This window comes from Procambarus clarkii, chromosome 18, assembly GCF_040958095.1.
Source record: "Procambarus clarkii isolate CNS0578487 chromosome 18, FALCON_Pclarkii_2.0, whole genome shotgun sequence".
Taxonomy (NCBI): Eukaryota; Metazoa; Arthropoda; class Malacostraca; order Decapoda; family Cambaridae; genus Procambarus; species Procambarus clarkii.
In genome coordinates, this window is record NC_091167.1 from 43,674,895 (window position 1) to 43,689,453 (window position 14,559).

At 43.8% G+C, this 14,559-nt stretch overlaps 1 protein-coding gene across 9 annotated transcripts in view; it reads right to left on the reverse strand.

Annotated features, from left to right (window-relative positions):
• Positions 1-1,307: 1,307 nt before the first annotated feature.
• Positions 1,308-14,559, reverse strand: part of melt (ventricular zone expressed PH domain-containing protein melted) — a 63,612-nt gene continuing 50,360 nt past the window's right edge. For all 9 annotated transcript variants that reach the window (XM_069326557.1, XM_069326561.1, XM_069326562.1 and 6 more), the window contains exons 18-21: positions 12,207-12,335; positions 8,886-9,011; positions 7,437-7,577; positions 1,308-3,899 (exon numbers count right to left, since the gene is read on the reverse strand). In XM_069326557.1, the coding sequence (XP_069182658.1) occupies positions 3,738-3,899; positions 7,437-7,577; positions 8,886-9,011; positions 12,207-12,335 (558 nt within the window). In that variant the 3' untranslated portion in view covers positions 1,308-3,737. The remainder of the gene's footprint in view (positions 3,900-7,436; positions 7,578-8,885; positions 9,012-12,206; positions 12,336-14,559) is intronic.

The following is a 14,559-nucleotide window of genomic DNA, read 5'->3' on the forward strand; positions in this document are numbered from 1 at the left end:
CAATAAATTTTTACAAAGATTGGTTGACTTATAGGTAGAGCTAGTACATACAATGCCTAAAGCCACTATTACGCAAAGCGTTTCGGGCATATTTGTTCTCTCTCCTTGACTCTTGTAGGATTTTTTCTCCCAGATGGTGCCTCGTGTTTGGCTTCCTGCTCTCTTTACCTAATGAAGGGTATATGGGTGGGGGTGTGTAGGTGGGTGGGGGTGTACAGGTAGGTGGGGTTATGTGGATGTGTGGGGTTGGGTATATGGGTGAGTGAGGTTATGTGGATGGGAATGGATGTGTAGAGGGTGTGTTTGTGTTGGTGTCGTCATGGAGGGCTGTCGTAGGAGGCAGTAACTTCTGAGAACGGCCCAATTGGCGGGAGAGAAGGCATCTGCCCCATGGGCCACTAGCGACAGTTGGCCATGAGTGAAGTGCCACCAGGGACATCCTTAAGCCTATTTGTTCACTACTGAGTATCCTCTTTATACTAGTGACTTATGCTATGGTACTAAAGCACTGAGCATCACAGTATGCATGTGTTGATACATACACATCAGGTGATCAAACTAAGGGTTTGAGGTTTGTGAGGACTAGAGGCATTAGGCACACCTCCTCTCAGCTTAATAAAGCCTATGCAGTGACTGTCACGCATAAGGAACCTTCCAAGAGCCGGATGGAGGGTGGGCGAGGCAAGGGGCTTGCCTGCCAGTCATCTAGCACACCCCCTTAGCCCTCCCTCCACGTTTTGCTTCACCTGGCCTGCCCCACCCCATCCCATCCCAGGTGGGTGTCAGGAGGATGGGAGGGAAGAGCACTGAGGAAAGAGACCAGGTGCAGGAGGATAGTAAGGAGAACACCACCAGCACAGATCTTATCCTATAACCACACTCAGGTAATTACACAGTATATTTATACTGCATGTTGACGCATGTTTGCACTGGCCCCAGGTCAGGCCAGGGGAGTACAACTCCCAGAACCCTTTCCAGGTATGCCACCATATATATATATACATATACATACATACATACATACATACATACATACATATATATATACATATATATATATATATATATATATATATATATATATATATATATATATATATATATATATATATATATATATATAACATACAGTATAATGAACAATACAATATACTATAATATATACAAAATTATTGTATAAGTTAAAAACAATGATGGAAGGCACAATATTTGAACCTGGTAACAACATTACAAGGACAGACCAACTGGCACTTAGCTACTTTATGCTATATTATCACTATGATGTTTCTGGTAAAGACACCAGTAAGAGGGCGGTTACAAATATATATTTGGTTTGAACATCAATTCCTATATCTAAAATAATAAATGTTGGAAAATGCTTCAGTTAATTATCAAAATCATAGCAACAACATTTTGGTTGCTTTATATACATATCAAATGGAACATACTTTATGAAACGGTTTCGTTCAAGTCGGTGAAAATGGTAACGAAAGCTGCCTAACTGTCACAATGTCGTAATCATATGTAGTACTGTAATTTGATTCAGTTTGTTCTCTGCTTTCTAACTCTCACCTATAGTTTGATATCTTGCTCAAAAACCACCATAATGTAAAAAAATAGTAATTTGACAAGTCTTAGAGTTACATGTAAGTGCAGCTTAATTTAATGTGAGGTAATAATATATATATTGCACCACAATCAAGTCAGCAACCTTAAGCATCATATGTAAATATAGAACACTTAACAAATGCAATGAAATAAAAGGAAAGGCCTAGGGAAGGTGGCTGTGTGTTTATATACCTGTGGACATGATTAGAACATTATATACATTCATGTATAATGTTAAACACAACTGCATTTTGACAATTGTTAATTTTCTTATGGATATTTTCCATTCTACATAAATACCTTCTGCCATGTAGGGGAAAGAAATACTAAATCACTTAATCTTTCCATTTTATTGTCCGATGTTTCATCAGCGATACGAAAGGATATACGTTCTACACTAAAGACACAGGTATACTAAGCTTACACGCAGAAACACAGACATTTATAAAAGTGGGTTCACTCACCCTACAATTCACCTAACTCTCCTTAAGCATTCTCTCCTAACTCTCCTTAATCATAAAGCGCAACAAAGAATAAGGGGATTACTTAATACAGTATTAAGCAATGTCAATTCCAAGAGGATTCAGCTGAAGCCTCCAGGTTGCATGACTTTTGACCATGTCGTGGCATAGTGGTCTAAGACATTTCCTCGAGAGTTCCCAGAGCATAGGTTCGATTCCTCCTCAAGGCTCCTACTGATTTTCTCATTGATAATCATGTTAATGTGATTTTTGTTGTGCATGTAACCTTAGTATACCTGTGCTTTTAGTGTATGGCACAAATTCCTGAAGATGTCACATTGCTGACAAAATGCTGAAAACTAAAATGGAAAGATTAACAGATTTACTGTTATTTCATCCTCTAAGATGCTACAAGGTATTTACACAGGATACAAACTATCCACAAGAAAATTAACAACAGTTAAAATGTTATTTTGTTTAAGAGGGAGGGGGGGGGGAGAGAGAAAGTGAGAAAGAGAAAAAGAGAAAGAGAGAGAGAGAGAAAGTGAGAGGGAGTGAGGGAGGGAGTGTGCGTGCGTGCGTGTGTGTGTGTGTGTGTGTGTGTGTGTGTGTGTGTGTGTGTGTGTGTGTGTGTGTGTGTGTGTGTGTGTGTGTGTGTGTGTGTGTGTGTGTAGTGGGCTGTGAGTGTCTGGAATGGGCTGTGGGTGTGGGTGTCAGGAGTGGGTGTCAGGAGTCAGTGTGGGTGTCAGGTGTGGGTGTCAGGAGTGGGTGTGGGTGTCAGGAGTGGGTGTGGGTGTCAGGAGTGGGTGTGGGTGTCAGGTGTGGGTGTCAGGAGTGGGTGTGGGTGTCAGGTATGGGTGTGGGTGTCAGGAGTGGGTGTGGCTGAGCTTTATTACGCAAGATAGAAAGAGGAGAAAGCTTGGGATACTTAAAAGAAAAAATGAAAAGAAAAGTGAAATGCAAGTGAAACACTCCACAGTGTTGAAGAAGTAGGGTAACATCAACACCTGAGAGGAAAACCACAGTCAACACGCGAGATTTCTCTACACTCATCAGCTGGAAAGAAAATATACAGGAAAGAGGTTCTTTGGTTATACTATGAGACCAATTAGCTGCCACACTTGAAATGAATGATTTCAATGAAAGTAATTTAGTTTATACTGACAATGGAATCAGAGCAAATAATTTCAAACTATAATTTTTGGAAATAAGTAAGGTCAATGCAGATTTTTCCTGCAGTGGTTTAGATATTATCTGAGCACTTATAATAAGCTGCACATGCTCAGTTTAGACCACAAGTAGGAAAAACACTTTACACATTATACCTTCCAAACAACTTGTTAATTACTGTCTTTGTCAGTGTCATTCAAACCTTAGACCAAATGAATCATTTTGCATAACTCATTACAATCTTCAAACAATAAAATCAAATAATTTTATCTGTCAAAAATAGATTTTTGGGCATAAATATTATATCATATAACAAATTCTAATACAATATTAACATTTATATAAAATTTCATTTAACTTGCATGGTTCAACAATTAATTTAAAAAGAATTAACACTTTTTGGTCAGTACCGAATAACATGGGTATGGAGATCTCGAGACTTCTCTTCACTGATAACAATTTACTTTGACATGTCAACCACTTGCTTAAAACTAGAGCTTACACAGCCGTCCGCATGTTAGACGAGTGATAGCCATACATAAAGCTGCGGGGAATAGATGTGGTCGTCTTCAGCAGCCCGTGACTTTGTTCCTCCCGAGCATGAGAGTGAGCAACCACAATCGACAAGCATCGTATCCACTCCTCTGCATTACTGGAGTCCTGGCAAGTTTAACAACAATGAACTGTACTGCTTTACACAAATACATTTGAATACACAAATTCTGCATGGGTATTTATTCATAAACTTTAGTATTAAAAGGGTAATCAAAATAGAACTACAGTGGAACCTCTATTAACGAGTTTAATCCGTTCTGGCACCGAGCTCGTTACCTGGAAAACTCGTCTTTGGAAACAAATTTCCCCATTTAAAATAAAGGAAATAAATTTAATCCGTTCCACTCCCAAAAACATCCATACTTGTATGACTTTTTTTATGTAAATATAATATTGCACATGTAAATATAAATGTTTTGTTGTAGTGTTTTAATATTTACTTTACCTTATGAAGAGTAGTTGCTGGCTTGAGGGAGACGATGGGGAGGTAGAAAGGATGAGAAGGGTTATGGTGTGGAAGGAGAATCCACCTCTGAGTCAAGCAGACTCTCTCTTCTTGGGAATTTCACCCAAATTTCATTTCAAATGTCACACAAGGATGCGTTAGACCAGCACCAAATAAAAAACTACGTTGATTACACTCGTTGTGTCAACAATATAATAGTCTTACCACGAAGATACAATACAATGCCGTTTTCTCAAATAGGCAATGTGGTTATTAAAGAAAACGGAAATTTCATGGCAAACATGTATACAATCCCCATCTCGATCGGATAAGAATTGGATTTTATAGAAATATTTGCTCAAATGACGCTTGAGAGCGGTGTTTGGGTGCATTCAAGAGAAAAAAAGTGTGTTACATTCAAGCGACATATACCTGCGAAAGTGATAACACTTTCATAAAGTGTTATCACAAAGTGATAAATTAATCAAACATTTTCACACACCAGGTTGTCACTGCTTTATCAGGGCAGCTTTTCCAAGAATGCGTTCACCTTTTCAAACATTCCAAACACTTCCCTGATCTCAGTGGAAGAGGCAGCATCCTCCCTTACCTCCTCATTCCCTTACTAAAGGTGTAAATTGTTGATGAGGACCTGCCATACTTCCTTGTGAGATCAATCACACAGACACCACACTCATGCTTTGCTATAATTTCCTTCTTTAAATCCACAGTAATTGTGTCTTTCTTCCTCTTGACAACACTATCTTTAGCAAGTAGCTTCTTTGGAGACATCGTGTGTTACAAATTGTAGTCGCAAAACCACTAAAAACCCAAAGAAAAGCTCAAATAAATCCAGAGGGATGCTTGTCGTGTGAGATACAACAACACTGGCGTCGGAGGCATCCGAGAATTTGCGAGAACCCGCGAGACGCTAGGAAGCGCCATGTGGTTTCACTCGTTAATAGAGGCGAGCTCGTCAATAGAGACAAATTTGCTGCGAGTGGCTTGCTCGTTACTGGAAAAACTCGTTAATAGAGCCACTCGTTAATAGAGGTTCCACTGTACATAGATTTCCAAACACTGCTCAGGAAGTTCTTTATTATCATATCAACTAGTTTAAACATTGGCACCTTTAAACCAGGCGCCACAATAGGCAGATGCCGAGACCAAGCCGACCCACATATTCACACTTGCTTTTAATTATATGGATGGTGAAATATTAAAGAAATTGCTCATGACTTTCGTGAGATCAAAATTTTAATATGCAGCAGTTGTATGGTGCTTAAATCTCAAAAAGCATATCTTGAGGTTATCTTGACATGATTTCAGGGCTTAGCGTCCTAGCGGCCAGGTCCTCTACCAGGTCTCTTTTTTGTTACACCCCCCTCCCCCAGGAAACAGCCTGTAGCAGCTGTCTAACTCCTAGGTATCTATTTTCTGCTAGGTGAATAAGTGCATCAGGGTGAAAGAAACTCTCCCCATTTGTTTCCATCTCCACCGGAGATCGAACCCGGAACTTCAGGACTATGAATCCCGAGTGCTATCCACTCAGCTGTCAGGCACATAAATAAACTGGAAAAGGTGCAATGGCATGCACAAAATGGCTTCCGGAATTGAAAAACAAGAGTTACAAGGCGAGACTAGCGGCGTTAAATATGCTAAAACTAGATATTAGAAGAAAAACAGGTGATATGATCACTTACAAAATACTTACAGAAATTTACCAAAGTGACAAAGAAGAATTCCTGAACAAGAGGACACTGATTCAAGCTAAGGAAATAAAGATGCCAAAAAAATATTAGAAAGTTTTGTTTTGCAGAGTGGTAGATGGTTTAGTTAAGTGAGAAGGTGGTGGAGGCCAAAACTGTGAATAGTTTCAATGTGTTATACGACAAAGAGTACTGGGAAGACGGGACACCACGAATGTAGCTCACATCCTGTAACTACACTTAGGTAAGTATCTAATAGCTCGTACGCCAAGGAAAACCAAATGAAGGAATCAGCATCAACAGTCCCTTCCATGGAAATGGGAATGAAACGAGACAGACTGTCAGCCAGGATGTTGGATATTCCCTGAACATGAACAGTGCAGAAAGCCAAACCCCAAGAACTCTGCAGAAGAGCTACCTGAATCGACCAGCTCCAAAGAGGCACAGACTGAATAAACCTTCCCACCCAGTTGAAACAATGAACCACACAAGGAACAGTCCGAATGGAGCTAAATCACTGAGCCCCGAGGAATCTGAACCCTCCACAGTGCTTGCCACATTACCATAAACTCCTGCACTGTGCTATAAGCATGACAAAGGGACAGCTGCCAACGACATTGGCTGAACTGGTGAGCACTGGACACAAAGCCCCAACCTACTACAAAGGCATTCGTAAAAATATCAAGAGAGGGGGGAAAGAGGAGGAAAGCACCATGGCATCAACACCAAAAAACCCAAAGAGGAAGCCTGTGATGCAGAAATTGGCGAAAAGACACTGGGGACTGGACCCAGCAATCGTGAGAGTGGTGAAACGGGCTGCTCCGAAGATATCAGGACAGCCTCCAGAGCCAAACCCTGTCCAACGGTTGAAACAGAAAGGCAAAGTTCAGACTCCAGCCCAGCTGCTTGAGCAACTGCAGTCACCTGGGTCCCCCTCAGCAGCAGCCAATGGCGGGACTGCAGCCAGAGCAAGGTTACAGAGAAAACAGAAAACGTCGCTGTCTAAGAATCCCAAACTAGGCCCAACCAGGTCTTAACCTGCGATGAAACCAATTGAGACTTCATCCAGTTCACCAGGAACCTTACCCGGTGAGCTGGGAAAGAACCAGCTCCTTGGCTAGCAAACAAGCAGACTGGCTGGGAGCCCACACCGACCAGCCGTTGAGGTAGAAATAGGGGTTTGTTTTGGGGCGCCTATCTTTCTGGGTGCCAGACCCCGGTTGATGGCAGACATAGAATGCTTTCAACCACACGGGGATTTCTATAGGCCACTGCTCCTCATGATTCTCTGCGGAGGCCAGGTTCTGGCTCATGGTTCCCGGTAGGCAAGAACTCCATGCATTTTGACTGATGCCAGAAAGCTAATAGATACATATCAGCCTGGATAGCTCCAGGGAGCCGACAGAGCTCCCCCCACAAGAGGAAGTCATCAGTTTCTAATTTTTTGAACAGTGTAAAAGTTAAGTTAAATTCTTTTAACCAACTCACCTTAGCTTTTAATACGAAAGACTTGTTATCTGTGAATATTTCAAAAGCCTTGGGAATGTGTCTGCTACCACCTCTGTTGACCTTGACGCTGCGTATCTGATGCACATCAATGCCACCTTTCTCTTCCAACTTGTCCTGCTCCTGTTTATAAAATGATTCATAATTTCTGTGCTTACTGTATTTTGAAAATATATATTAATAACGGTCTTGAAGTTAATTTTGGTATTTATGATACTGTAACTGATAACATTGATGATAATATGACAGTGATATTGTGATTGTGATATTGATGATGATTACAACAATTTAAATAATTAAACATACTGTATGTACCCAAACCTATAAGTTGTTCATGAAAAGCCTTCTCTAATAACTGTGAAGTTCCCAGCATTTTTGTAGTTTTGTAGTTTAGTGATATCTAAAACTGCCAGTGATAAAGACAGCCACGTGCTTTATGGATGCCTTCTTTCCGAATATGCCTGTTTCCCAATTTGGGCATGTTCGAATAAAATTCAGATAACTGGCGAGACAGGCCCTCTGAATAAAAATGTGCAATAAAGATGGAATTAGTTTGCTCAGTTCTAAGTTCACAATCACCTACACCAATATAATTGTCAAAAAATGGCATTTCTTTCCTATGTGTCATTATGGTGCCCCACACGCCCGTGTTATGTTTAAGCAAGAACTTTGTTACCAAGGGGCTCGAATAATAATTGTCAGTGTTCAGAACGTGCCCCTTGTTCAGCAGTGGTTCCATTAGCGTCTTCACTACACTGAAAGAAAACCCGTGAGGGTCCTGTGCGGGTATGTCTACGTCTGTACCAGAATATAATATCATATTGATCCTCATTCTGGTTTCACAGTCGCACAGTACAAAAAATTTGAGGCCAAAACTGTGCCGTTTTGATGGGATGTACTGTTTGAAGAGAAGACGTCCCTTGAAGAGAACTAGGGATTCATCAATGACAACATTCTGTCCAGGTACAAGATAATCACGAAATTTCCCTCTGATATCACTGAACACTTTTCGCACTCTCAAAAGTCGATCATTTCTATCAACATTTGCAATATTTTCAAAGTGTTTTTACACTTTGTTTTTACATTCTTGTATAGGCCAAACTAGCCTACTGGAAGTTAGCAAGAACTTTTAATGATGCCCATCTGTGATACCAAAGGATGGCTCAGAAGGTCTTTGAACTTTCAGAATTTGACCTTTATCAGTTATTCTGGGTAGGAGTGAGTAGTCTCCAGTGACTCCCTAGCATCAATGTAACCCTGCAGGGATGTTTGAGAATTTCCCTGAGGCACTGGTGCATAAATCTTCCCCTTGCTCTGACTTTGCATGTGTTGGGACACAAGAAAATCTTACCTTAGGGAATAGCTGAATGGTAACTAAAAATATTAAGTTTTATCTATAACTGAGAAACAACAGTCTTGAATAGTATTTACCGTGCCAGCTCCTCTGTAAGAAAGGTGTGCTCCTGACAAAGTAAAGTATCTTGTGCGCCACTTTCGGAAGATTTTCCACTTGCTTTTTTTTTCCTTCAGCTGTCCTTCAATTACTGGGGTATCCTCCTAATAATGACAAAGTAATAAATACACATTAATATCATCAGACAGTAATACAGTAATAAAGTAATTGTGTATTTGAAATTCTTATTCATAGCTCAAGCCAAATTTCTGAGAAGTAATGACTTCATCAAGAAACCAGCATTGAATGTAATGAAATGCATATTTCTGGGTGAGCCCTGATGGCTCCCTAAAGCTATTTTATGCATCAGTTCATTCCGTGGAGAGAGGAAGGGACTGAGACAGACCATCAGCCAGGATGTTGGACACTCCCAGAACGTGAGATGCGAACCCTGAGAACTCGGCAGGCGAGCCACTCAAAGCGACTAACCCCAAAGAGCCCACAGACTGAAGAGACTCCCTCCCCCCCTGATTGAGACAATAAACCATGGGGGAACAGTCCAAAAGGAGCAGGATTATGAAGCCCAGAGGAATCCGAACTCTTCACAGTGCCTTTCAAACAGCTGCAAACTCGCACACTGTACTGTGCACCCAACAAAGGAGTGGGTGCCAACAACCTTGGCTGGACTGGTGAGCGTTGGTCACAAAGCCCCAACCAACAGCCGAGGAATCTGTTAATACGTCGAGAGAGGGTGGAGGAAGGTTCCAGGGAAAAACAAACACCGAAAAACCCGAAGAGGAAGCTGGTTCCTGGAGTTCGCACTCAACGATTGCCATCGTTGGCACAAGGGGTTGTCCCAAAGGAACCAGAACAGCCTCCGAAGCCAAACTTTGACCGACAGATAAACCAGAAGGGCAAAGTTCAGACTCCCACACAATTGCTTGAGCAGCTGTCAAGTCACCCGGCTCCCCCTCAACACCAGCAGCCACCATTGCTACAGCCAGAGCAGGTCTGTAGGAGGCAGGGAAAGCAACATCAACAGAGAAGCCCCAAGTCATGCCCAACCAGGTCCAAACCAGGGATGGAACCAGCTGGGACTTCCTCCAGTTCACCAAGAACCCGAACCCAGCGAGCTAGGAAAGAACCAGATCCCTGGCCAGCAGACAAGCAGACTGGCTGGGAGCCCACACCAGCCAGTCATCAAGGTAGGCCAACTCCCGAACACCTAACAAATGAAGACGTGTCACCATGACCCGAGTTAAACACTTAAAAATGTGCGGTGCAAGATTCACCCCAAATGGGAGGACCCAAAAGCGGAAAACTTGTTGCCGACAAAATATAACCAATTCCTAAACCCCAGATGGATAGGGACGTGTCAATACACATTCTGGAAGTCCAAAGATATCATCCAGCTTAAGAGCGAGATGGAGCTGGGACAATGTAGTCACCTGAAAGGAGAGGCAAGGAATGAACTGGTTCAATCGGGAAAGATCGAGAATGAACCGGAGGTTCAAACAATCCCCTTTTGGGACTGAAAACAGGTGGGAAACCCACCAAAGTGACGAGATCATTTTGACCACATCTGAATTTACCCACTCTGAGATGACCCGACAAAGGCCAGTAGTGGGAGCCTGCCTCGAATCCTCTGAAAGAGACGGGACTGACCAACTCCAACGTAGGCCAAGAGATATGACCTGAAAAGTCCACAAATCAGGAGACCATGAGCTGGCAAACAGAGATAGCCATTTGGCTATCCCTACCCCTGTCAAAGGAGTGACCTGTCAAAGGGCCAGCACAAACCACGAGATGCAGCCTTTTGATCAGAATGAACACGGTGCCAACCAGACAAAGAAGACGAGGCCTGTAGAAGCACATTCGACCCAGCTACTGGCACCACAGTAGACCCACCTCAAACCAACAATGGGCGATGCCCTGGCGTGGCCAAATACCTGGAAAAGCCAGATCGATCTCCTGAACACAACAAATCAATAACAGGCCAGCATCCAAACAGCCACAGCCAACAAAGACTGGGAAACAATATCCTCAGGAAATAACAACAAACTAAAGGCAAAAGCTGAAGTAAGTGCCAGAACCCATGCTGAGTACAAAGAGTGGGCCAGCACAGTCTGCTAACATGTGAGATGGGAGGAAAAAAAATAAACAGAGCTTATGCCAAAGCAGCAGAGACGATAACACCTGCAAGAGGAATCACACCAAGTGACCCAGCATTCTCCAAGAGCCAAACAGACTGAAGCTCTAGGAGGCTCAAGAAGTGCACAACAGAAGCCAAGTGTGAGCAGGTACACAGGTCATTGGTAACCAAATCAGCCAACAGGAGGAGAACCTGAGCATGCAGCTGCACATGACCCATGTCACAGGGAAGGACAGGAGTGAAGAGGCATGCACTGATGGACTTAAAAGAACCCCCAAGAAACACCTGCAACACACAAGATGCCTCCCACCAAGGCTTTATTGCCCTATTAGAAACAAATTAAATCATTGCTTTATTAGAAGCAATTTTATTTTCGGTCTCATTTCTAACCTAGCAGTGATTTGTTCTGTTGACTTCCTGGGTGCCTTCCCTTTGTAGTGGCAGCTATGAATAAATTTACAAAAAACTTTTCATAGTACTATACCACTGTTTCCTGTACCTCTCTAAGGGGGCCAGGTACTGGTCAGTGGTTCCAGTTAGGCCAATAAGAACTTGGTGGCTGACGGCACCTTATAGTCTGGCACCATATCAATACAGTAGCTTCAGGGAGCCACTGGGGCTCACCCAGAAATTGGCATTTCATTACATTCAATGCTGATTTTGTATTGCTAATACTCAAACAATGACGACCAAACGACACACCATTAGATGAAGAAACAACAATGTTTCAGTCCATCCTGGACCATTATCAAGATGTGTGTCCACACATATGACTTGATAATAGTCCAGGATGGACTGAAACGCCATAATTTTTTCAACTTCTGGCGTGTGCTTTGGTCATCATATCTTCAGCCACATTATTGTGACTCATCATCTACTCAAACAATATTCTGTTTGAATATTAGTATATTAGTTTAAGGTATCCAGAAAAGCTGTGAACTACTGTAATGAATTGTCATACATAAAATTATTACTTTTGAGGTACAGTAGTGAGGTCTGATTAAATGCCTGATCAATTCTACATTTCCTACCATTATCAGGACTGAACTGATTGGATTGAGGGATGCAGTGTATTGTTGTTGTTATTATTGCTGTGTAGCCACTGTGGCAGCTATTGCTGCTGTTAATTTTGTTGTTGTGCTTCCATGAACATTACTGCATCTCTGACATTATAATAAAATGTAAGTAAAAAGAGATATATGCTTACGTCAACAAAGCCTCTAGCACGATCTGGGTGGTTGCAGAGGAAGCAGCCCCACTGTTGTTCTACTCCGTTGTACTCAAACACGTCAAAAAATCTAGCATTTCTTAACTCGTGCATCAACATGTCCATATCCTGCAAATACAATAATTATTTTGAAACTTAAGAAAAGCTCCTAATACACTATATAAGAAATTCATTATTCACATTCTTTGCATTGTAATATTAAATGTACAATCTTCATAACAAAATATTATGCTGTTATCAATCACAAATTTAACTACGAAGACCTTCCAGCAAATGACTTATGTTTTCCATATGAACTACACTCTTCCAGAAGCCTTTTATCATGAAAACTTAAAAAAAAACCAGCGTTGAATGTAATGAAACGCCATTTTCTGGGTGAGTCCCGGAGGCTCCCTGGAGCTTATCGGGCTAATGTATGTTATGTTAGACCGGGACATTAGCTAAGGAGTTCAGACCTACCAGGGACCAGCGCCAGAACCTGGCCCCTTCAGAGAGGTTTCAGGGAGCGGCCCTGGAAAACCCCATATGGTTGGGGGTTTTCCTTATCTGCCATCGACCGGGGTTAGGCACCCAGAAAGGTAGGCGTAACAAAACAAACCCCACATGGTAAGAAACTACAACAAAAACCGAACAGAGAGGTAGAAAACTCCCTACAATCCCAAGGAAACAAGCAAACAAGCAAACATCACACTTTACTGCCGCGCCGATCGTCCGCGCAGCCCTCCCCACCCCGGAAGGGCGAGGGGGAGGGGGGAGCCCCGGACCTACCGCGCCGGCTGCCAAGCTCCAGTTCGGAAGCTAAGCTTCAACCAACGCGAAAAAACCGCCGACCGGTGGGAGGGAGGGTTTCCAGGGAGCCTCCGGGGCTCACCCAGAAAATGGCGTTTCATTACATTCAACGCTGGTTTTCTGTGGGGAGCCCCTACGGCTCCCTGGAGCTTCATACCCAAAGAGAAGGAAAAGAAAGGGCTAACCCGGGAGGCGGCCGCCACAAACTCTGCAACGCAAAGCCAAGACAACCGGTCGCAAACCTGCGACCCAAGGCAACAAGAACGCCCAAGAACAGACGCACATATGGATGGGCAGCCAAAAACCTGTGCTACCCACAAATCCCTGCGCCCGAAATGAGCCCGAGACGTCACCAACACAGCAGCAAAAGCTGCAAACGTCTGAACAGCACGGGCGCAAAGACAGACCGCAGGAAGAAGGAAAACACTGCGGATGACCTGGGAGACCCGAGCCCTGAAAACAGGGAACGAAGGAACCGGATCAACCACAGCGCATCCCCAGGCACGGTATGCCGGCAACAGCAAAAAGCACAACCGGACAACACAGGACGCACCCCCCGGCCAAACCAAACAAGTACCAATACCCCAAGAACCCCTCCGGAAAGCAGCCGTCTCAACCGTCGCCAGGACAGAGAAAGGCTGCACACCAATAAAGCTACCACCAGTACCCAAGAGGAGGAAACTGAAACCGAAGGGGCTACCACAAACTGAGGGGAAGATAAGAAGGCACCCTGAACAAGGACCAGGATGGCTCAGGCGACTCATGAGCAGGCCGGAGGGGAAACAAAACGCGAGAAAACGTAATAAACGTCATACTGTCTCCAAGACGAAGCTCGCAGGTGGGACACCGTCAACAAAGCCACCTGAACACCATAGAGATGGTGAAACCTGCGTCAAAATACCAGACGCGAAGAGCCAAGGAGAAGGCCGAACCAGTCACGGACAGGACCGATTCGGCCTGCTGAAAGAGGCGAAGCCTCAGGAAAAACGCCCCGGGTACGGACACCTATCAAGCAGCGTCTGAAAAGAAGGCCGGGCCGGCCACCATGGAACCATAAGGACTGTTCTCGTGGGAATGGGCTGCAACCGAGCCAGAACCCAAAGCAACAGCTGGACCGGGAGAAGAGGTACAGGTACCCCCCACCTCGACCAGGCCTGCCGAAAGCCTCCACCGTGAAGTCCTCGCAGGTGGGAAGGGCGCCACAAAACGGGCGACGCCTAGACCACGCCGACCCGAAGACGTCCATGGCCAGGAGTCCATAAGCCCAACAGAGCCAACAAAACGAATTGGCGACGACTGGCCAACCCACGAAGAGGAATGAACTGAGACAGCTGTCCACCAGAACGCAGGACACATCCCGGACAGGAACCACACGGTTTACCAAACCCCCTGTGGTTCCGGCAAGAACCACCAGAGAACAGTCCAAACAGAGCTGAATGGTAGAGTACCTAGTGACCCAAACCCTCCGAAGCGCAAACCAGACAGCCATGAACACCTGAACAGGGCTGTGAGCCCAACGGACAGACAGACTCCATCAACCACG